The 22,966-nt window shown below is 41.4% G+C and overlaps 3 protein-coding genes across 3 annotated transcripts; 2 read left to right on the top strand and 1 right to left on the bottom strand.

The window, feature by feature from the left end:
- Window positions 1-1,625: 1,625 nt before the first annotated feature.
- exoc8 (exocyst complex component 8) lies at window positions 1,626-5,366 on the bottom strand. Its single transcript, XM_063902224.1, has 4 exons — window positions 4,084-5,366; window positions 3,224-3,477; window positions 2,837-3,085; window positions 1,626-2,644 (listed from the first exon to the last, which is right to left on the bottom strand). The coding sequence occupies exons 1-4, from the start codon at window positions 5,237-5,239 to the stop codon at window positions 2,237-2,239; spliced, it is 2,067 nt and encodes a 688-aa protein (XP_063758294.1). The 5' UTR covers window positions 5,240-5,366; the 3' UTR covers window positions 1,626-2,236.
- A 544-nt stretch (window positions 5,367-5,910) lies between these two features.
- sprtn (SprT-like N-terminal domain) lies at window positions 5,911-9,810 on the top strand. The gene is made up of 5 exons (XM_063902225.1): window positions 5,911-6,515; window positions 7,016-7,115; window positions 7,242-7,370; window positions 7,458-7,740; window positions 8,017-9,810. The coding sequence occupies exons 1-5, from the start codon at window positions 6,190-6,192 to the stop codon at window positions 8,907-8,909; spliced, it is 1,731 nt and encodes a 576-aa protein (XP_063758295.1). The 5' UTR covers window positions 5,911-6,189; the 3' UTR covers window positions 8,910-9,810.
- A 5,156-nt stretch (window positions 9,811-14,966) lies between these two features.
- On the top strand, window positions 14,967-21,932 carry fam89a (family with sequence similarity 89 member A). Its single transcript, XM_063902144.1, has 2 exons — window positions 14,967-15,382; window positions 17,560-21,932. The coding sequence occupies exons 1-2, from the start codon at window positions 15,134-15,136 to the stop codon at window positions 17,836-17,838; spliced, it is 528 nt and encodes a 175-aa protein (XP_063758214.1). The 5' UTR covers window positions 14,967-15,133; the 3' UTR covers window positions 17,839-21,932.
- Window positions 21,933-22,966: the final 1,034 nt, after the last annotated feature.

Below are 22,966 nucleotides of genomic sequence, written 5' to 3'. Positions count from 1 at the left end.
TGTCATGGTTTTCATGTCAATACAGACTTTTAAATGTATTGTAGACGTTAATAAAGGTTAAATTGTGATGACCAAAGCTAACTTCTGCCAGCTACGAACAAATAACAACAGTGCTAATTGTAAAATAGCCAATCAAATTGCAGCGGAGCAATAGCCAATCAGAGACGCGCATGCGCAATGCTGTTTTTCCCACACGGTCATTTTGCTCTTACTTTAATAATAAATATGATCAAAATGTGTAAAATCGGTAATATGTTCCATAACCAGTACAAACCAAATAAACCTGATAAATTAGAATTAATTCAATTACCTAATAGAAAAAAAATACATGCAATAGATAAATGTGCCTATATTTCAAGTTGATATGCTCCTGACAGACTGCTTTATGTATGTGCAGTTATCCTGGCTCCATAATGGTGTATAGAGCTCCCCATTGAGATCAGAAACACAAAAAATCCTGTTTCCAATGCACCTTGGCCAATAAAAGAATCGTAGACATATATAACATATATAAATAGAACATCTCATTCCTGTGTTGAAAAGGTTTGGCTTATTTTCAGGATTCTTGCTGTTTTGATTTAAATCCTCGTGGTTGATTATACTTATTGTAAGTCGCTTTAGATATAAGCATCAGCTAAATGAAATGAAATGTAGACGTAAGCTGTGAACACTGATTAACATATATAAAATATGTTGTCATGCTGTGTTTGAAGTGAGATTGGATTACAATGCTGAAATGAAGTATTCAAGAACACAGCACATTCAGTCTAGAAACTACCTATTCATTCCCTCTTGTATATTCCTTCAGTGTTGACTGAATGCATTTCTCTGGAGTAACCCCCAACAGCCTGATGCTTCTTCTCTGAGGATAAGCTGATAACTTCACCCGGAGGCTTTCCTCGAGTCCTCCATCACATCAGTGATTATAACGAGATGAGCTGTGAAGCAGAGAGAACAATCATGTGTTGAATCATGAAGGAAGTCTAAAAATATAACTGTCTGCTATCGTGGCGCGCCGGGCCCGTAGCTGCTGGGAGATGTTTTAAAAAGAGAGAGGAGCAATTGTTTTACAGGTTAGAATAGGATTTACTAAAGGGGCAACAGAGAAATGTTAAATTATTAAATTTCAAATGTTTTTTTGCCATTCACCAGCACAACAGGAAGCAGAGTGGACACATGTTCCCAGTATAGGGGAAATAATCAAAAACTGTATAAGGATTTTAGGATTTTCCCCATGGAATATGGAATTTAACACTATAAACTGAATCCATACAACATTAGTGACAGGCTCTCTAATCATCTAAATAATCAAGTCAGTCACTATGTTTGAGATTCTGAGCTGCCACAAGAGGGCAGTATAGCCATGAAACAAGGATGCGGAAATACATTTGATTGTTTTGGTATCTGACCCGGAGTGCTTTTCTTCTGTTTATGCAAACCTTAGGGAACCTTAGACCCTCTGTGGTGCAATGAAACTAATGTAGAAGCATTGTAACAGGCATTTGTAATTGTAATTGCACGGAAAGCACAGGTGGAACTAATTATATGTCTGCTGCAAAAAGGTCTAGGATCCAGATTTGTTCGGACAACATAAGACTCTTCACAAAAAAAAACATAGATCAGGCTTGTGCATAAGGATCTTTATTCAGTGTCATGTGTTTTTGGTAACCACAGCCTCTTATAACAGTGAGCGTGAACCAGTGCATTTTATATTCAGTCGTCCCCTTTCAATCAGTCCTATGCTACTGCAACTATTTAGTGTCTAATGACGGTCCAGTAGCGTCAAAATCAAAGCTGGGTGAGTTTGCATCAAACATCAAATTATATTACACATTTAATTGATGATCTGTTTCTCTGAAATTCCTAAAGAGACTTGTGTTTATTGCACTTACACAAGTTTGAGGAACTGTCCTCTTGTTGGCTATCATCACACAGTAACATGAACACACAGATATTTCAGTGTGCCTTACTTTATAGTCACTGATGGTGGGATTTTCCAATGTCAAATGGAACATTTTAAACAAGGCTTTCTCATCAGGTTTCATCCATATTAGCCAATATCAATAGGCATGTTTGTGAGTCTGTACAACTTCAGGTGCAACTTCTTGATGCATCCTGTTAATTCTTGCCATGCAATCTCAAAACAACCAACATCTGGCGGTTATTTTTATAATGGAGTTGAAATTGGCAGAACATTCAGTAAAATAGTGTTTTTTAGGCCACCGTTTTGGCAGTGTCACACCATGGACGTTGTGCTCTCTGGGTTGATCCGAACCGGCCTGGTGGTCTTCCTCAGGTCCTGCAGCTGTTTGGCGGGTTTTCCTACGCCCTCCTCGAACCTCCGCTCCACCACGGGCAGCACGGTGTCGTGGAGGAAGGAGGCGTTCTGCATGATGAAGGCCTTCTTCTCGGGGTCCTGCTCGCAGCGCAGGCTGTAGTCCACGTGCTGCACGGCCACCAGGATGATCTCCCGCAGGCTCTCCAGCAGCACCATGTGCAGCTCGGGGAAGTAGAGCTTCAGGCCCTCCTCCAGGAAGCTCATCATCTGCTTGGTGAAGGCCACGATGGTGTAGCTCAGGTTCACCCAGCAGTCATCGCCGGTGTACTGATCGAAGCTGGCGATGCCACAGCTGCGCATCTCGTCCTGCAGAGAATTATTTATATTGTTACAGTGACTCATTATGAAAGCTAGGGTCGTCATGACCACTAAGCCTCTAGTAGGTTTCTTCCGATAAGTTGTTAGCTGTTAGCATGATTGCTAAAAAACTAGTAGTTCAAAACAGGACTGAGAACCAACACACAAGAAAAAAACGAGACAAGTTTAATTGAAACCCACCTTGAGTTTAGCCAGGGCCTCGGGGGTCATGAGGTTCATCCTCCTCCACATCTCCTCAGAGTTTCGGTGCTTGGTGGCTTCGATGATGATGTCGTTGTAGCTCTGCAGTGCCGCCTTGATGTCTTTGACCAGCAGCGACTGCAGCGTGAAGGTCAGGTCCAGGCCGATCTCCGTCAGCTGCTGGCAGTGCTCCTTCGCCTTTTTAACGCACTCTGCTGCTGTGGACAGGCTCTCCTTACTGTCGAACACCTGATGAACCCAAAAAGTCACACATATTAGGATGCTACTTTGAAATTTCACAGAAATAAATGTACTTTTACTGGCTTCAGTTGACAAACATCATGTATTACTTATGACTACTCCCTGTATGTATTATCCTCTACATACCTGCTTGCTGAAGGCGTCCACAAACATCCTCATGGTGGTTTTGGACCAGACCACGAAGGCGGAGTAGCAGCCCGTGTTCCCAGCAAAGTTCATCTCGAACTCCTTGGCCGTCTCCAGCAGGCTGGTGAAGAAGATGTTGCAGAGTTTGTGGATGTAGAGCAGCGTGGCTCCTTCTATGCGCAGCTGCCGTATGGCCGTCTGTACCGCAGCAGCGCGGTTCTTCAGGAACAACTCGCAGGCCTTGGTGGACTGGCCTGCACACACAGTGAAGAGGAAGTCAAATTTATAATAAATATGACAGGGCATTTTAAGATGTTATGATGACCAATCATACACATGGGGTTTAAAGTGGATTCATTCATTCAGGCTACATTTGTTGTTGGAGTTGAGAAAAACTATTCAAATTTACTGCAAAAACATGATCTAATCAAGTGTGACCTAAATGTTACTGTTTGTAGCTCAAACATATAGATTTTGTTAGTACTTAGCAGTGCAGAAAAGACTTTGAAAGTACTTTAGAACATAAAATATGAAGATAAAGGGAAGGGAAATGAATAAATACTATTTGGAATTTAGTGATTTAAAAAAAACAACTCAGCAAATATAAGACTTTTGTTTGTGGGGAAACAAATATGTCTTTAAAGGTGTTCTGCTGGGACAATTTGCGCTAACTACCACATGCAAAATGATTGCAAACAATGTAGGAGTGGGAAGTAAATGAGTAACACTCCCTTATCCACTACTGTCAAGGTGCCCTTTAACCTGGGAACACTGTAGTTTCACTGCAGGAAAGCAACGTTTACTCTTATTTTGATGTGTAATGTGCTATTAATGAATCATAACCAAAAACAGAGCAGGACCTAGTCTGATCAGCTGGGACACGGCCCTCCTGGTGGCTTTAGGTCCTCCCCGAAGGGACCGGTCTGGAGACAGCTCGAACACCAGGACGTCGGTCAGCTGCCGCACCCGCTCTTCCACCTTCAGCCTCAGCTCTTTGACCCTCTGGGTGACCGGCTGCTCCTTCAGGTACTCGTTCAGCTTGTCCACCAGGTCCACGGCGCCCTCGAAGTCTCTCTGGGCGATGCAGACGTCCAGATCCTCGGGCAGCTCCTGGATCCACTCGAGGCTGAGGTCCACGTTTTCTTCAGCCTCACCTGCTGGCTCCTGTTCCTCCTCCTGATCGAAAGGATTGGTGGACACCTCGACTCTCACAGGAGAAGTGGGGACCTCCTCCTCCTTCTTGTGCTTGTCCTTGGTGACTTTGTTCTTCTTGGTTTCGTCCAGGATCTCCAGCCACTCCTTCTTGATCTTGCTATTCTCCGCCTGGAAGATGCGACTGTCTGGGAACATGAGGATCTTGAACATGTCTTTCATGGGAGGGTTGTCCTTCACGTTGACCACTGCAAAGCTCTCCAGGTCGTACAGGGCGTTGTATTTGTACTTCACGGTTCCTCTGCGGTTTGGCAGCCAGGTGGCGATTAGCAGACAGTCGTTCATGAGGAAAGCGTGCACCTTCTGGATAGGGGACATGTTGTCAACATCAAACTCAACAAGATCACCATTGTAGACCAGGTGCCTCCCTGGGGTGTCCATGATGTTTTTACCCCCTTCTACTTTCTCCAGCAGTGAGGTGAGTGTCCTCTGCTTCAGCTCCTCTGTCTCTTTGGGGAAAGCAGCCTGCATTTCTTTAGAAGTCTCATCCTTATCTGTGGAAATCAAGGCCTGAGTGATGCTCTCCATGATGCTCTTCTGCTCGGTCAGGATGTGGCTCAGCTGGTACATCTCACTCTCCAGGTAGGAAATCTCTTTAGCCGTTTCAATGAACTGTCTGTAGTTCTTGTAGACATTTTTCTTCAGGTTTTGAGCCGTTTCGTCGGCCAGGTTTTGGATCTTTTGACGGTGTTCCTGCAGATCTCTGTCTCCATCGGACTGCTGTGACAGCTGCTTCACGTAATTCTGCGGGTCGAAATTTTGCGATTCGAGCAGCTTGCGGAGTCTATTCCCCGTTTCAGACATCTTTTATCGTGTGTGTGTTCGCTTATTTTGTCAAAATATAGGCAAGTTAGTGATAAATGTAGACAGAAGAGTTCATATCCGCTTGCAACCCAAATAGGAAGTTGCCACCCTAAACGTCACGGGATTCAGGAACTGAACTGGCCAACAAATGTCATCAAAACAAATATATTTAAAATAATTGTGATCGTTTAAAACATTAAACATTGATCTGTATGACAGACATTTGGAATATAAATAATAAATAACACTTTGTTTGATGCCAAATTTCGTTTATTTTATCAGTAGACTACAACAGAAAAATACCGGGTGCATTTTATGTTGACCAACTACAAGCGGACTACAAGAAATAAAGAAGACAGCAACTCCCACAATTCATCGCTTTGATTTGAAACCGTTTGAAACAAGCAAAAGTGTAGTCACGTTAACAGCAAATCTAGATCCGGAAATAAGTGTCACAATAAGAGCAAACAATCATGATGACACACAGGTCGACGAATAACTTAAGAAAAGCTCACGTGTACGGCTCCTAATAATGTATTTCAATCAATTTAATATTTATTTTAAAATATACGTATTGTGTGTGTATTCTTTTTTTATACTTAATAACAAGTAGTTATATTGTTAATTGTTTCAGAAGTTTTAGTTTGAAATTCTACCGGATGTTATTTGTTGCATCGTGATAGACTATGTAAAAAGCGTTGGCGCTAGCTTCGGGCTGACAGTTAGCAGGAAAACCTTCGTCCAACATAAAGATGTGTGTGTTTCTAAATGAAATCATATATATTTACAGTAATATATCTGTCAGACTTTTTTTTGGCTCCGGTGATTCTGTCACTTGTTGTTTAAGAGCCTTTTACAAGCTACGTTAAATATTTAGCTCCAGTAAACAACCAAAGCTAAGTGGTTAGCTACCTCAGTTTACGCATCATCTTTTATGTGTTGTTTTTGTGATGGATGACGATTTTATGCTAGCTCTTCGGCTCCAGGAGCAGTTTGACAATGAATACGAGACACCATCATATTCAACCAGTGCCTTTGATGATGAAGGCTTCGGACAGAGCAGTAAGAAGCGGAAAGTGGAGGTATCTGGAAGTAGTGTTGTTCCCTACTGGAAGCCAAAAGCGCAGCCCGATAGGCCGCTGTCCATCGTAGACTCCTCCTGGGAGACGCTGGACCCCAGTCCCGATGTCAGAGCCATGTTTCTGGAGTTCAATGACACCTTCTTCTGGGGGAAACTCAGCGGTGTGGAGGTGAAGTGGAGCGCAAGGATGACACTGTGAGTCACACTATACTGTGTTGTCATTGTTGTCAAAAGTCAAAACCATGCTGACGTGTAAGTGCAGTAATGCCCTCAGTGGAAAAATATTGTTCTACATTTATCTCTCAATTTTAGATAGTTTTCAGATCACTTTTTTATGCCCTTTCTGTCAAGTGAAACACATGTACCTATTTTTAAATGTGAATGTTTTTGTTTATTTCTGAGACGTAGTTGTGAACACTTTAAACGTATACAGTACTAAAATGCAACATCAACATCAATGCAGCAATGATATTGATCTAAAACATGATAAATCACAAGTCATGTTACTTCGTTTGATGTCTAATAATTACATACTTTTTCAATGCAGGACTTTTACTTGTGGTATTTTTACTTTTGCTGTAAGTGATCTGAATCTTTCTTCCACTGCCCAGTAAACCAGTGCTGCTGGTGCAAATAGGGTTCATGAAAGGACACCTGTCCCTTATATTTCCTTCTGTTTTTCTGCTTTTTTTCAGGTGTGCTGGTGTTTGTTCTTATGAGGGCCGAGGGGGTCTGTGTTCGATCAGACTCAGTGAGCCTCTGCTGAAGCTTAGACCAAGGAAAGACCTGGTACAGGTGAGGTGGATAGTTACTCTGATCTCCAGAAGTGTTTGGTTTATTACATCTTGTACAACAACACTGAAAAGAGTAGACACAAATGAGTGCATCAATAAGTAAACTGTTCTTCTTTTGCGTCCACAGACTCTCCTTCATGAAATGATTCACGCGCTGCTGTTCGTGACCCAGAACAACCGAGACAGAGACGGTCACGGCCCTGAGTTCTGCAAACACATGAACCGCATCAACGATGCCACTGGGACAAAGATTTCTGTAAGTGTATCTTTTATTACGCCTTTTATGTATTAAGTTTGTTGCAGAGTTAAATGAATAATAAATTAACCTTTGCCCTCTTCTCAGGTCTACCACAGTTTCCACGATGAGGTGGACGTGTACCGGCAGCACTGGTGGAAATGTGACGGGCCCTGTCAGAACCGCAAGCCCTACTTCGGTTTTGTGAAGAGGGCCATGAACCGGGCCCCTTCTGCTCAGGATCCGTGGTGGGGGGACCACATGAGGACGTGTGGAGGGACCTACACTAAGGTCAAAGAGCCGGAAGGATACGGCAAAAAAGGCAAGAAGAACGAGAAGACCTCAGAGAAGAAGGCTTTGGGAAAGGAAAAGCCTCGGAGCACAACTACAGGTGATGAGCTTGTTTGTATGTTTTAAAAGCTAGTCCTTTAAATTACCGTTTGAATACATTTGTATTATGTGCTGAATCAGGTAAAACATGTTTCCCAAAGACAACAAACCAAAGAATGTTCAAAAGTTAATTTTCAGGCAGATAACAACATCTTTAGAGGCTCAAGGTTAGCAACAGGTCTTAGAGAATCATTTCAACGCCTACTGATATAATCTATGTGGTCTACATCACAGAAAGCCTGTGTCCTGTCTCAAATATATACTTTTTCTTTCTCAGTTTCTGGATCCCAGGACATAAGGAACCTCATCCCATTCAGTGGCAAAGGCTTCCTGCTCGGAGGGAATCCCTCCCTCACAGCAGTGGTGCCTCCTTCTCCAAAGAAGCTCTTCCCGCCATCATCTCCAGCTAAAAGCCTTACTTCTCCTGTTCGGCCCCGGGATCCGAGGCAGAAGCCGCCTAAGAACAGGTCTGTCAGCAACACCAGGGCTTTTGTCAACATCAACGGCTCGCCAGTGAGAATCACCAAACCCAGCAGTGGTAGCAACCGAAGCCAAGACGCAGGTAGACTCAGTCAGAGGTCCATCGATGGCGTCTTCAACAGCGCCAGCCTCAGGAAGCCAACGGGTCTATCCTCTGACACGGAAACTAAAAGAGATTCTCCCAATGCGGCTCTCTCTGCGTCTGCCGTCATTCCTAAACAGAATAACAATCTAACATCCAGAGGGAGTCCGAGTAAACCCAGCCATTCTGGGGGCTCATCGGGAACCAAAGGCAGCCCTGTTAAACCAACTCAGTCCAAGTATTTCAGTCATACGAACAGCGGCGGCACATCAGGAGCTGCTCCGGCGTCGAGGAAGAGGCCGTGGGATGACCGTGGGAACTCCTCCAGCATCCATGACTTTTTCCAGAAAACATTAGGCAGCGATTCAGCAGCGTCGAGGGACTTGGGGAAGACAAAATCTCCCGCAATGCAGCAAAGAACGGCCACTGCCACCTCCTCTGCATCCTCCTCTACTTCTTCTATCCCTTCCTCTGCAGGGATGCTCACTTTTACCCCCCCCACGTCTTCCACATCGTCCTCCTCCGCACTGACGGTCAGCTGTCCTGTGTGCCAGGCGCAGGTGCAGGAGTCAAAGATCAACCAGCATCTTGATTCCTGCCTCTCCTAAATGAGCAGAAGAGGCTTAACGGGACGTTGCTATGAAGTTTAAATGTTAGGAGGAGTTTCAGGTGTTGAGTTTTAGTGACTCCCTCAAGTCAAAATACTTTACCTTTTATTTGATGGTTAGGCACAGTTTATGTGGTTTTCAGTATTACCTCACTGTCACAAGTGCCATCTGACATTGAATGCCCACAGCAGGGTATCACACATAATGTAAGGTACTTTGACTTGATTTAATTATTTCTTTTCCATCTGGCGAAGTCTAATTGCAGTAATTCTCTCTGGAGGTGAGGGGACTTTGTGTATCAGACATTGAAGCATTGTTTTTTATCATATGTACACCATTTTACTTTTAGCTCTCAAGGTGCTGCATTCCTACTTTGAAGCGTTTCATGAGGGTTAATTGGATTGATACGATGTGAAAGCTGACTGATTGTGTTTTGAATCCAGCAGCTGCTGTTTTGTGTGTTGTGTGTGTGGAAAGGATATTTTTAGCTCCTCCGGGGGTGGATGTGTGTCTGTAGTCGGATGGATCCTCCACCTAAAATCTGCTGGTGCTGCCCTTCAGCCGCACACACCGCCTGACCTCTGCTGATCTGCAGGAGTCAGGTTTCAGGCGGACCAGCTATTTATTCCTGCACGTCTTTGCATTTACACTGCAGGGGTCAGGAGGTGCAGGGGGGTCTGACTGTGTCTGTAATTCAGTTGATGCTACAGATCCACAGCAGACACACTAAGGTTGTTTTTTTAACTTGTACCTGTTTTAAGGTAAATGTTTAGAGTTCAAAATGTAAATTTTACTGCTACTTACAGATCATTTTATATATATTTGTTCTTTTTTATACATTGGAGGAAAGTTTTGAATATGTTGAGATGGTGTTGCCAAATAAAACATTTTTACAGTTTGATTTAACTTTTTAACTTCATTTTCTTTGGAGCGTGCCGGTATCTACATCTTATCATCACATCGATAAAAGAAACTCAAACTCTGATTGCTAAATAAATCAAACACGTAATACATTTGCATCATCAGTTCTAAATCCAGTGTTAATGTAAACTCAAGCAGCTTTAACCATCGGTTTTCAACACATAGTCTTGTAGAGTGCCTAAAAAGTAAGACCACGGAAAAGCACTGACTGCACTGAGTCATGGTTTTTAAGATGGTTTTTTTTCAGACTTTCTTATTTAGATATGTCTACAAATATGCATTTTAGTATCATGAATAAATCTGGCTCTAAAAAAACACATTTTATTTACTGAACACGGATGAAAGTTTAACGGATACCCTTGAATATTAATTCATTTCATTTTAATTGAAGCGTCTTTGAGCATTAGGAAAAGCTCTATATAATTCTTATGTATTATTATTATTAACCTGTGCTAAATCACCGCACGACACCCATCTGTAGCAGGAAACTAGTGTCTGTATTTTCATTTTGATAGCTAGTATCGATGAACCTGTGCCAGCATAGTTTAAGGAGTTGTACTTGGGACAGGAGAAGAGAGGGACATAAAGTGGGTGTAACGAAGCTGGTGGGTGATCAGAAATGGGGAGGAGGGGGAGGTCAGAGGTCAGACATCGGGAGGCCAGCTGCTTGTCAGGACTACGCCCTCCCGTCCCTGCAGACTGGAGAGAGGCCAGGAGGGTGACAAAGCACGAGAGCAAACACCCATACCATTTCTAACACCACAGTCTGCTGCTGCTGCTCAGACCTCTGATCATCCTCTGGGAGGGGAGAATATATCTGGGAAGGAAAGCTTGGAGGTTCTCTGATGTTTGAGGTACAAAATGTGATGTTTAAAGAAAATAAGAACAGGTTTTGTTTTGTTATTTCCAACCTTAAGATCGGGATCCTGATTTCTGCACTTAAGTAATGACTTACAAGGACAAGTTGAATGCACAACCAATCAAATCAGAGGTCATTTCTACCGGATAAACCCCCATCGACAAAGTGAGTGAGGGGTCGTGAGATGATGAATTTTTCAGAAACAGGAAATAAAAACACTTAAATAACTCCCATTACATAAAATATGAAATAAAACCTCATTTTAAAAAATCCCAACAAAAAACTGTGTGTAAATCAAACTTTATTGCCTCTGCTTCAAAAAGAAATATCCATGTCAGCAGAAAAGTAACTAGAAATAGAATCTGTAAATATTGGTAGATGTAGCAGAAACTGAACTGATGTAAATCACACTGACATCGACACCTTGAAGTTGAGGAGTGGGAGCACACACATTCCCACAGAGAGAAATGACTCATTGTTTCCTCTCCTAAAAGCAGGAAGAGGATGTTTTTACCCTCTACCTTTTTATTCTTAACAGCTCTTCCATGTGTGATTTTATATTTGAAACAAAGCAGTATGCTCCCATTGTCACTACAGTTATACGTCATCCTGACATCACCCTCCAGAGGAAGCTCGGTCAGCGACAGCAGCTGCTCTTACGGACACTCCTCTCCCCTGACCTGCTGTACACTCACACACTGGAGGAAGCTGACCTCCTTCTAACACACACTTACACACACACTCCCTCCTTTCCCTGCAGACCCCATTGTGTTTCTCTGACAATGATGCATCCCAGACAAGCTCCAAGTTCAGTGTGGGGTTGTTCCAGCAGCGAGACGGGAATGAAGCTCGCTCTGAGTGATTAATCCTGGTAGAAAAGCCAGTTATATCAAGAGTGTATGTTTTTGGAAATATAAATAGTAGTCACAAAACTGCCATTAAGGTCATTTGGGTAAAGAAATATGGGCAGTACATGTCTACAAGGATTCAGATGATGGTTGGTTTTTCTCTATGTACGTTTACAGTGATTAATGGAACACAAATTCTCACCTATTATTGTGTGTGTTTAAGATGAATTGTCACAGCAAATCCTATTAAAGGCACTAACAGCGTGCACCAGAAGGCTGAGTGATGGCGTTGTCATACCCTGCCATGTTCAGTGGACGTCTGCGTTTCATCCACCTCAAATCACTTATTTATCAGGCAAAATGTCCAAGCTAATATTCTATGCATGATGGGAGAATATCTTTAGGGAGAGACAGTTCATAGTATTTGCTCTCTAGGGCTTCAAATAATAATGCCCAAGATATATGCGTATAAGGAAAAGAGAATAAAGTCACATTTAAGGCAGAAAAACACAAGCAATGAGACCCTTATTGTTAAAAATCTGGGTTAATTTGTGCCTTTCTGCAGCGTGCATGAGTGCTGAGTGTAATTTCCTTGGCCTTTAGCGACTCATATCACTTTCCAGCAGAGACATAAGCGGATATCTTTAGAGCATTATTAGCCACCATATGCTAAGTGATGCTTTTTAGCAAGGCAGATTAACACAAGCCTGCTAAGGTTACATGCATTCTCAGGGGGGAAGGGGGGGGGCATCATATGCTTAATCCTTTGATCTCTGGATGCAGTGGTGATGATGATGATGGTGGTGATGGTGATGGTTATTGTGAAAGCTTAAAGGGGGGTCCTAAAAGCCTCACACAAAACAGATTGTCCTTGATTGGTCTGCGGCTGTGGACTGTCAGTGGATGGCTATTTTTTTTGACAGCAGGATTAGGGTGTAGATGCTTTTCAAGGGCAAATGTAGTATTTGACACTGGATTGATAGCATGGAGTAAACAGTTAAAACGTCACATTTTTGATTATCTAGCCCAAAACAGGTATAGCAACACTGTTAGGTGCTTTTAAATACAGGTTTGATCCAACTTTTATTCATTTGTAGTTTGATTTTAGCACACCATAACGAGCTAGCAGTGTTAGCATTTGCTGCCCAGTATTGGCTTTATAGTTTTTCATTTATTTTTAACAAACTAATTATGGGTTTAAGGAAAAGGATACGTTTCCTTTTGTAAATCCATGTTAACCCCTAAACTATTAACATTGTTTAAATGAGTTGTATTTCTGATGCTTTACTTCTTTTTGTCAGTCAATGCAAACCATTTTACACATATAGAGATGAGCATTGATCTATTCACCCTCTCCACATGAGGTAAATAAATCATTATATCTGAGAGCTGCACCTTTTTGTCTAACAGCATATGAAAGTAAAATAAATAAGATTTGTTTTAGCAATACGTGTCGTTTTTGAAGCTCTTCTGCAGGGTGCTTATAAGCAGAAGCACATGATGCTGTCAGTAGGAAGTGAATCAGGTTCAATTCATTTCAGAGGATTACAAATATCAGGCATTATCCATCTGCCTGACTCCACGCGAGTGTGTGTGTGTGTGTGTGTGTGTGTGTGTGTGTGTGTGTGTGTGTGTGTGTGTGTGTGTGTGTGTGTGTGTGTGTGTGTGTGTGTGTGGTACATCACAAGCTCCTCTTTTGCCGTGACCTCATACTCTATGTCTGCACTCAGCTGGGGGGAAATATATCAATTAGGTTTATTGCAGGCACTCAAATGAACTCTATATTCCAACATTAAGCTGAAAGGAAGGCATTTAGCTAAGTAAGTATAGGGTGTTCAATGATTCAATATGATAGTACAAACATCAAAGGGGCTAAAACAACAAAATAGATTGAAATTATTTACACAAGATCATACATCCCTTAGCTTATTCTCTCTTGTTTAAAGTCATTTTTTATTCAGACTTGTGTTTATTTTTCTCCAATAGTTATTTATTTATCTAAATAGAAAGTGTATATCAATTCATCTGTATGAAGGCAAATGTCATATGTATGTTTCTTATGACTTATTATAAATGTTTGTCAAACATCTTGCCTCGTTTGTTCTCTAACATAGTAAAAAAAATACATTTTTTATTTGGTTATATTTGGTTTAAAATATATTTTCTGGTGTTCAAATCATTATGTTTAGAGAATAGGATAGAATAGTATATTAAAACCACAGAAAAAGATCAGACAGACTCAGTTTTCCTGCCTGCTGGTAGGGAGACGCCCAGCAGCCACAGTGTTAAATGGACAGGAAGCGGATTTTACTTCTCAGCCACAATCCAGCTCCATCAAGATAATGACGACCCATGAGAAGACCGGAAGTTCAAATTCAAAATAAAGGTCGATTTTTTTTTCCTGCAATGCCTTTTATATTTTGCTGCTTTGTAGTTGTATAAAATTATATACATTATATATTTCAATAGCAACCATGAATTCTAGGTTGTTGTTGTTATCTGCATCAACGTGGAATGATGTCAAAAAACCAAAAGTCCTCATTAACATAACCAATCAATCACTACATCAACAGCCAGATGTGTCTACCTCCAAGGTGATTTAAAATCCCTTTAAATGCCTCCGGAGGGACCATCTCTCATTAGTTTAATAAATGATGTGAAACCAATCTGATTATAGTTGCAATTATATTATCAAGGTCGAATTGTTTACTATATTTAAACCTGACTCAACATGAAAAATGTAGAATTGTGAGTCAGGAAGCATATTTACAAAACCTATACCTCGTTCCTTTTTTTCGAACCAACATTAACAAAACCAATCTATCTAAACGTCAGCAGCCAGATGTGTCTGCTTCAAAGTCATTTAAAATCCCTTTAAATGCATCCGGAGGGACCAGCTCCTGAAAGTAATGAGTTATACGAAGCCAATTCAATTATACAAGCCTTTATCATATCATGGTTGGGGAACGTCCAATGGGTTACTGTCTTCCTAAACCTGATTCAAGATTTCATTTCATTTCATTTTTATTTGTTCTGCTCAAGATGAAAATGTAGGTTTGAATCAGAATTCCTTTATTCGTCCCACAGGGGGGAAATGAACATTATTAAAACAAAGTATACTAAAACAACACTATTAGATAAAAGGCATTATACATCAAAAAGTATTACACATTGAGGTAGACAAGTAAGCAGTCAGTAGTTACAAGTGTGGTAGATTACCGTAGTAAAATCATATATTGCACTTGTTACAGTAATACGTGGTCTTAATTTGGTATAACTTCTTAATGTGGAATGGAAACAATAATCTCCTCCATCTTGTATTTTATTTTATTTTTTAGAATGAAAAAATCCATAGGTGATCCTGACCAGCGGTGCTTTTATTTTGATGGTCAAACCGGAAATACAATTACTTCAATCCGGGTACCTTAACGTGGCGTCACTGACCGCCCTAAGCAGAGAAAACCACGGCTGTTGCTCAGTTTGTTTGGTGTGGAAGAGACGGCTGTTTATTCCCCACATTTCCAGGATTCTACGCAACAAACAGTCAACTTTAGTGTTAAATCCCAGCACCTCTTCGGCCAGTAACTCACGGGACCATGAATGGTAAGTCTACGAACGGTTCGTTGGGGGGGATGGCCTGCATCGAGGGTCTTCCCCCGCTGCCGAAGAGCCTGAGCGGCTTGCTGAACTCCAGCGGCGGCTCCTGGAGAGACATGGAGAGGATGTACGTGAAGAAGACCATGATCCAGGACGACCTGAGCCGGGGCAGGAACAACACCGACAACCTGCTGACCCACAAGCCGGCCAACTTGGACGCTGCCCTGGCTCTGCTCAGGAAAGAAATGGTAATATTTAGTGGGGGGGTTTGTTGTATTTTAACGAGTAGAAAGTGGTCAGTTTTTCCCTGTCGGTTGCTCTGTCGACATGCTTAATCCCTCCGCGCTCTACATTCAGACCTAGCCAAATCCCCTCAAGAAACTCTGGTATTTGGATGTTGTCTGGGTTGTGTGCATATTTAAACACCTTTAAACCCTTTTTTAAAGCTTTGTACAAATTATAAGAGTCACCCAGTTCATTCGGCATACATACCATTTACAATTGCATGAATTAAATATCGTCTCCAGGTATGCATTTCTCTTTTTTTCCAGCAGCCCACCTGCTTTTTAGGGGAATATAGTGTTAGCATGTTACCTGGCTTTTGTGCATATTTACAAACCTTTTAACACATAGTTTAAGGATTTTTACACATGATTTCAGTCTCCTTTTATATTGACCATTCATATAATTTACCATAAACTAAATTACATGTTTAAAATGTATGTTTCTGCTTTAAATCCCCTAAAGAAACTGGTATTTGGATGTTGTCTGGCATACTGACACACCTTTTAACCTACGGTTTTAGGCTTTTTACAATGTACAAGACTCTCATAGTTAATTCAGCATACATTTTATTAACCATACACCAAATTACATGACCTAAATATCATCTTCAGGTGTGGATTTCCCCTTTTTCCTGCAGCCCTATTACGTTTTAGTGATAGAAAGTCATTGGACAGGCCCCAAACTGTTCTGGTACAATATCAGCTCTGTTTGCATGAGTTGTATGTTTACAGAGGTTATGAAAAGACCCTATTGATACCCAGAAAGTGTATATTTGTACATGATACACATAGTTTGAAAGCATGATAAGCTAAAACAAGAATATTTAGAAAGGACTCCGGCTGTAAGAATCAAAGAGAAACCAGGATCAGGAACAGCTTTGCAGTCATTAAAACCAATTAAGCCATTAAGCTCCTGCTGATTTATATTCTAATCTAATTTAATACCTTCTAGTTTCAGTATAGAAGTTTTTTTCATGAACTAGCTTGTCATCCTGACCTGTATTGTATACAATCCATTATACGGCAACAGTAATTGGGGTGTAAACAGAGTGACACACACACTCTCTCCCTTGCCAGCAGCAGGGATTTAATAACAGAGTCTTAGTATCAAGGTAGACTCCTCCATGGCTCTTAGTCAATACATAACAAAAGCATTCCTCAGAGCCAGTAATTAAGAGTCAAACTGTATGAAACTCTACCTCTGTGCCATTTGGATTACTGTCCCAGGCTTCACTAAACCCCACTTTCCCCGCAGCACGCTCCCTGATCAAAGTGTATTGCTCTGTTGATGTTAATGTGTAACTGTGAGGTTGTTTAATAAGTTGCAATGTCCTCTGAATCTGTGAGCCGCTCCCCGGTTTATGGAGCACGAGGCTCGGCTTCAGCTGTGTGAACTGACGGGGACGTGCACAGGGATTTGTGTGGAAGACAAAGCAGTGACCCTGCGGTTCACACTGCTCTGTCAGCTCAACCGTTTGCAGCAGAAATGCACTTTTCAACTCTGCCAGGGGATGTATCATTTTTGTCTGCCATGCATTAGTCATGTCAGGTAGGGAAGCAGCTAGGGATCTCCTATTGGTTGATTTCACTTTAGATTAAAACATGACCACCATGCCCCAGTGGTTTTGTCTGACAAACAACCCCAAATATAGTATATTCAGTTTACAAGTAAATATCAATTGCAAAATATTCTAAGATTTTAAAGGCTTCAACTCGTGATCATTTGGTATTTTCTTAGTAAAACAAACGTAATAATGAATTGATTATTTAACAGTTTGGCTATCATTTGTGTTTTGATCAAATTAGCGATTAAATTGTCCGTTAATTTATTGCTTTTTTAAGTCATTTCACAATAAAAGTCATGTTGCATTAGCTCAGCTCATTTTGTATTAGAGAGAATATATTTTGGGTTTGTACTGGTGTTCGGAAATAAGCGTACTTTATTTAGAATAAAGAAGATAATCCTTAGTAGCTTTAGTTGTCTCAGGCTGTATGCAGAGTCAAGAGAACCGTTCACAGAATATCTTCAAAATGTAAACCCTAAAAACATAATAGGGCCCCTTTAACAGCAAGGACAACCATGTAATTAATATGGATAAAGGCTTGATGTATTAATCATGCTCTTTATGCCGCCCCTCCAGGTGGGCTTGCGTCAGCAGGACATGTCCCTGCTGTGCCAGCTGTGGTCCCTCCACGAGTCCATCCAGGACTACAAGGGCAGCTGCCAGGACCTGAGTGCCGCCTCCAGCCTCAGCATGATGGAGAACGGGTACTTTGACGAGGACGACGAGGATTACCCGGAGCCTGGCGCCACTCCCACCGGGGAGAAGCCGGACGGAGAGCTGGGAGACGGAGCGGCAAAGAACGGGAGCGGCGTCGGAAAAGACGACAGCTGGGACTCTTTTCACGTCAACATCTGAGGCCTCAGCTTGTTTCTGCAGATGTTGTTTGTGGGGAACGAATTGAGGACGAGTCTGAGAAGGGACTGGTTTGTTAGAGGTAGCTTGTGGTATTTTTTTACCATAATAGACTCCAGCTTAAGGCCTCTTCATGTGGAACACTCCTCTGCTCAGAAAGATATCCCAGGATCTTCTCCGGACTGCAGAGCTCAGGAGTCCAGATGGATTATATTCCCAGACTCCGCATACTCACAATTAGGCAATATATATTATTTCTTCTTTAAAAAAAACCCAACTCTACTGCTGCTTCTATATCGAGGGGTTTCTCCAACCCTTTTTTTGGCAGAACTTTTTTTTACATTTACAAAATATATGAAGAAAGTTGTATTATTTATTATATAATATAAATAACCAGATATTTCCTGTTTCTCTATACGGATGTTTTTGTACTGCAACTTGACCCAGGTACAAGGAATACCAGAAACTGAGGCTTCACAACGGAACACAAGGGACTCAGACGATCGACCTTAAGCGCTGAGATCAATATTTACTCAAATCAGGAACAAAAGAGGTGAAGAGTGGAGAAAGTAATCACAGTGTAAAAATGAGTTTTGGATCAGGGGTGAGGGCGACATTTTTCTGCCTTTCAGACGGAGCAGATTTTCGCTCTGAAAATGTGAAATGTTCAAAATGCTGGAGACAGTTTCAACCTGGACCCAACGAAAGCTGTAGTGACGCACAACTCTGATGTGTCATTGGTGTTAAAGGCTGGTTGTAAATCCTCTAATTATACACAAACTAAAGGGTTAAAGCATAATCTTAGTTTGTTACAACTTGCATCTTGTTCTCATACATCATTCCTATGAGTATACTCAAACATACTGCTATTAAATCTGGAAGTGAGAATGAAAAAGTAACTATTAATCATTAAACTGATGGACATTACTATGAAATGAAAGCTCACGTTGTATCAACAGCCCAGTAGCAAGTGATTACTAACCAGCATCTGGATAATCAGCAAGTTTCCACATAACCAGCTTTGAGACGTTTATACTTCTCCCATAATATTTACACGTGCTATTTGAAATGTGTGTGTATTAATCACAGGGACATGGACAGAGAGGTGTAAGAACTTAAAACGTGTTTGTGTTCGACTCTGAATGCTCACCGCGGTAAACAAAATGCTGAATACAGGGTACTTTTATATCTCTTCTGTATCCTTATATAAAAATATATTAACTGGACATTATTTATGACGTGTCAGAGGGATGTAAGGGGTGTTCTTCCAGTGTTTCAACATAGCTTCAATACTGCGCACTAACTAGATTGTAACGGCAAGTGTATTCAATCCTGCCGTCTCTGATTGAAACACTCTGCAAAAGCAGCCTTTCCTTGGACTACAAAGTCTGTTTACTTTGCCGTTCTGCTCCATCTATCCAGCGACAAGCAGCAATGTTTGGATGTGCAAAGACTCTGCAGCATGGTCTTCCTTTATCTCTAAAAACTAAAAAAAGAGCAACGGTTTTTAGCTGATCCTGTAGCAAAGCAGCTGTTGTATCACTACTAAACGACTGTCAACACCCACCTCCCCTGTGTGTGTGTGTGTGTGTGTGTGTGTGTCTGTGTGTGTGTGTGTCTCTGTATGTGTGTCTCTGTGTGTGTGTGTGTGTCAAACCAAAGAAGGAACAGCACTCAACATGAAATGTATTTGGGGTAAAGTGCTAAAGATACTGCTCTTGAATGACATGTGCTTTAAAAGTTAAAGTACAAAATGACATCTGATGGGTTGATGAATGTCTTCACAGCTATCACACACACATCGTCTGTCATATTTCACTGTGGGGATAATATTGACTCAACAAAGAAACAGATATTTCAGAAACAGATATATTCCTCATGGTTGTTGTCGCTGACCGACATGTGACAGCCTCAGTTGCTTCATTGACACAGTTAAGGGCCCTGATGTCAAGATTATAGTGTCTGTTCCCCATGATTTCATAGTGACCTACAGTATTTATCCCACACACATTACAGCCGCGTCATTAAAGGATGAGTTCAACACTTTGGGAAATATGTTTTCTTGTAGTTAGATGATAAGCTATGAATTGGTTCTCATATCTAATGTAAATATGAAGCTACGTACTATATTTCAGCTGTGTAATTTGTACAAAAAACTATATATAGATCATGCTTTTGCTGTAAGGGACTGGAAGAAAGCAACGCGTGTTTTACCCCGGATAATAAATACAAACCCTTCAACGGTTTGATCATTTTTAAGAGAGAATTGAGAACAAATCTCTTGAGGTTTTTCTTCCTGTCTCTTCTCAAACTCCACCTCTTGCTCACTTTGAAACCTTGGGCTCGTACAATACATGCAAAAACAGTATTCAGTCAAATTTGACGGTGCTTTCTCTCGTCTAATACGTTGGATTGAATGTTTGCTCGGTTTTATTTGTAACAAATCTCCTCCGCAGTTTTACGCAGCTGTGTGGTGAATCTGTATCTGAATATTTCCCGTCAAATGACCCACCTGTAATCGATGCAGTTTGAAACCCTTCTGTACAAACCTGACCCCCTGATGTTTTATTATTGGATGTCTACACAATTAGTGCCTTTTGCAAACCTTCACACTGGATGTTTGCTGTTAACCACGGGGATAAATAAAGGGTTGTATCATGTGACTCGCTTGCTGACATGCAATTTGTTCTTAAAGCTGCTACGTGGAAATCTAGAATCTCTAATTCCCTTACTGGAAGTGTTGTTGTTGTTGTTGAGCTCCCACTATTATCTAAGGACATCATGAAGAGCTGATTTAAAGGTGTGCTCAGAGATTGCGGTCGTTTCCAGGCGCTGGAAAGGCTCCTTTTTCATGTTATCGACGAGGATGCAGCTGCTGGGAGCCGTGTGGTTTCTGATGCTTCCTCCCTCCATGAAATCTGAGTTGCTGAAGCAGTTCTCTTCCTGTCTTGGTCGATGTTTTCCAGAAATATAACACTAGAACAGAGAAGTTCTCAGCTTCCTACATTATGAATTATGTCTAAATCAAAAGTAATCTTCTAAATAAAGCAGCATTTATTTCCAAAACTATTACCAGCCTTAAAGTCAATTGCAACAAAGAATTTCAGGATGCGCTGCTTACTGCTTTAAAGGGGTTTTAATTCACACCTCTTTCTATTTGTGTGTGTTAATCTCCCCCAATAGAACACCTGATCCTCTTTGAGTCGGTCTGTATTACACACACACACACACACGGTGCTTCTTCAGTAACTCTACTCTAACTAAAACGAGCACAAGAGACTCAAAATGTGCTTACAATTGAAAACGCCAGCAAATTGTACCCGATGTCGTACTGCTATTTTATTTAAATGTGACAAGTTTTAGAATCAGTCTCTCAAAATATCCACAAAAGCGCTTTCTTACTAAAGAAACGAGATGGGAGTTCCTACCTGAAGTGGCGCCAATAGACCAGAATGCAATGCAACCACAAAGATGTCATGTGTTTGGACTGAATTGAGGGTTATTACTGTAATCACAGTCACGCCTCAGTGTTCACCTCACACCCCGGCTTTAGTGGTAAGCATTCTGGGACATTATGTGGACTCGCTCAACAAAATAACTCAAAGAGACTCAAGGTTTTCAGGAGGTTTTCAGGAGCATCTAGAGGGCAACGTTATTAGGAGAGATGTTGAAAAAAGACCCAAAAAATAACCAATTTATGTACCTTTAAGTGACATGCTAATTGCTAATTGTTGCGCTTTATTCAGCCAAGAGAAACACAAGAGAGCCTTAGAGGTATTAAATATATATACCATCATCTTGACAGCCAATTACTAGCCTTGAAATCCTGAAAATGTGGATTATAATCCACTAATTGCTGGCTGTAGCTGTTAAAAATGTGTTTGAATTTGACAGGAAAATGTGTGATGCTGTAAATCATTCATCCTCATCATTCATTAAATCACTGCAGTGGAAACAAAGGTGTAAATGTTATTCAAACTATGTGTTAAACCCGTGCTGTGTCCATCCATCATTACTCCATACTACTGGACAATTTGTCTCGATGCTATCAAAGTTATTCTACTGATTTGACTTTAATAAAGTGATTCCATACTTTTCAGGAATGGATTGAGATTTTTTCTTTACAGAAAATATGAGTAGAAATTGATATGACGAGTGTGTTGAGTTTAAATTGGCTCTGAGTCAACATTAAGTCTCATTGAACAGCAAAGAGAGAACACAAAAGCTTGCTGAAAGTTTGTTTCACTGATACCTTGCCTTAAATATCAGTAGCCTCACATTACCCGACTCACAGGACACCAGTCTGGGTATTGTTTGAGAATCTTAATGCCCCCATTTTGATCCAAGATTTTCAGAGGCTTTACGACTGTATGTACAGCTGAAATAACTCGGTGTATTAGCTGTTTCTCTACTGGGACACGTCTCCATGCTTTAATGTTCAGAAAGCTCTTTATGTTTCTCATACTGCCTGTGCTGCAGCACCTCTTTTCACCCTCCGTCTGAAACCAGAGCCCAGTCTGCTCTGATAACTGGTTAGCTGGCCGGCTCTGTTGTGATTGGTCAAGCCTGTCACGTACAATGTGTTGGAGCGCTGTGTGATGTCAGTATGTTACGGAAGTAAACAAAGGAGTCCAATGGAGGCGTTTCAGGCAGGGTGGAAGTGTTGGAGAGACAACTTCCTCTGGGGGAACACAGAGATTTTAGCCTTTGCAGAAAACCTATATAACACACAACAGGAAAGGGAAACCCCGAAGAGAATAAACATAAACTGAATGTGAAATATTGAGCATGTTCTTCCCCCAAATCTCAATCAACCCCAGTAAAACTCAGAGCTGTCTCTCTCACCAGACTGCAGTCTTCCTCCTCTCTCTCCACTGCCCTACTTCTTCTTTCTTTCCCCTGAATGCATCTCCCTCTGACCTGCATTTAAATGCACCGATCTGCATTTTGGTCCCGACTCTCTGCCATGCCGCAGCAGTTCCGCTTTAATTGATCATTACTGCAGCAGGATGTGACGGCTTTGAAGTCGCAGCTCCTCAGCAGCTTCAAATGAATTACTGATGATGATAACACTGTTTATATTTTCATACTCCAAGACGGTATTTCAGTTCTCCCTGAGAGACTGAAGAAA

Source organism: Eleginops maclovinus, chromosome 15 (genome assembly GCF_036324505.1).
Source record: "Eleginops maclovinus isolate JMC-PN-2008 ecotype Puerto Natales chromosome 15, JC_Emac_rtc_rv5, whole genome shotgun sequence".
In the NCBI taxonomy this organism is placed as follows: Eukaryota; Metazoa; Chordata; class Actinopteri; order Perciformes; family Eleginopidae; genus Eleginops; species Eleginops maclovinus.
The sequence above is the reverse complement of the archived record's forward strand: the minus strand, read 5'-3'. Positions and strand labels throughout refer to the sequence as shown.

Coding starts and splice junctions, on each gene's coding strand:
- sprtn (XM_063902225.1), top strand. CDS start 6,190: ATGGATGACGATTTTATGCTAGCTCTTCGGCTCCAGGAGCAGTTTGAC. Junction 6,516..7,015: donor TGGAGCGCAAGGATGACACT/GTGAGTCACACT, acceptor GCTTTTTTTCAG/GTGTGCTGGTGTTTGTTCTT. Junction 7,741..8,016: donor GCCTCGGAGCACAACTACAG/GTGATGAGCTTG, acceptor TTTCTTTCTCAG/TTTCTGGATCCCAGGACATA.
- exoc8 (XM_063902224.1), bottom strand. CDS start 5,239: ATGTCTGAAACGGGGAATAGACTCCGCAAGCTGCTCGAATCGCAAAAT. Junction 3,478..4,083: donor GTCCCAGCTGATCAGACTAG/GTCCTGCTCTGT, acceptor CTGTGTGTGCAG/GCCAGTCCACCAAGGCCTGC. Junction 3,086..3,223: donor TGGACGCCTTCAGCAAGCAG/GTATGTAGAGGA, acceptor TGGGTTCATCAG/GTGTTCGACAGTAAGGAGAG.
- fam89a (XM_063902144.1), top strand. CDS start 15,134: ATGAATGGTAAGTCTACGAACGGTTCGTTGGGGGGGATGGCCTGCATC. Junction 15,383..17,559: donor CTCTGCTCAGGAAAGAAATG/GTAATATTTAGT, acceptor CCGCCCCTCCAG/GTGGGCTTGCGTCAGCAGGA.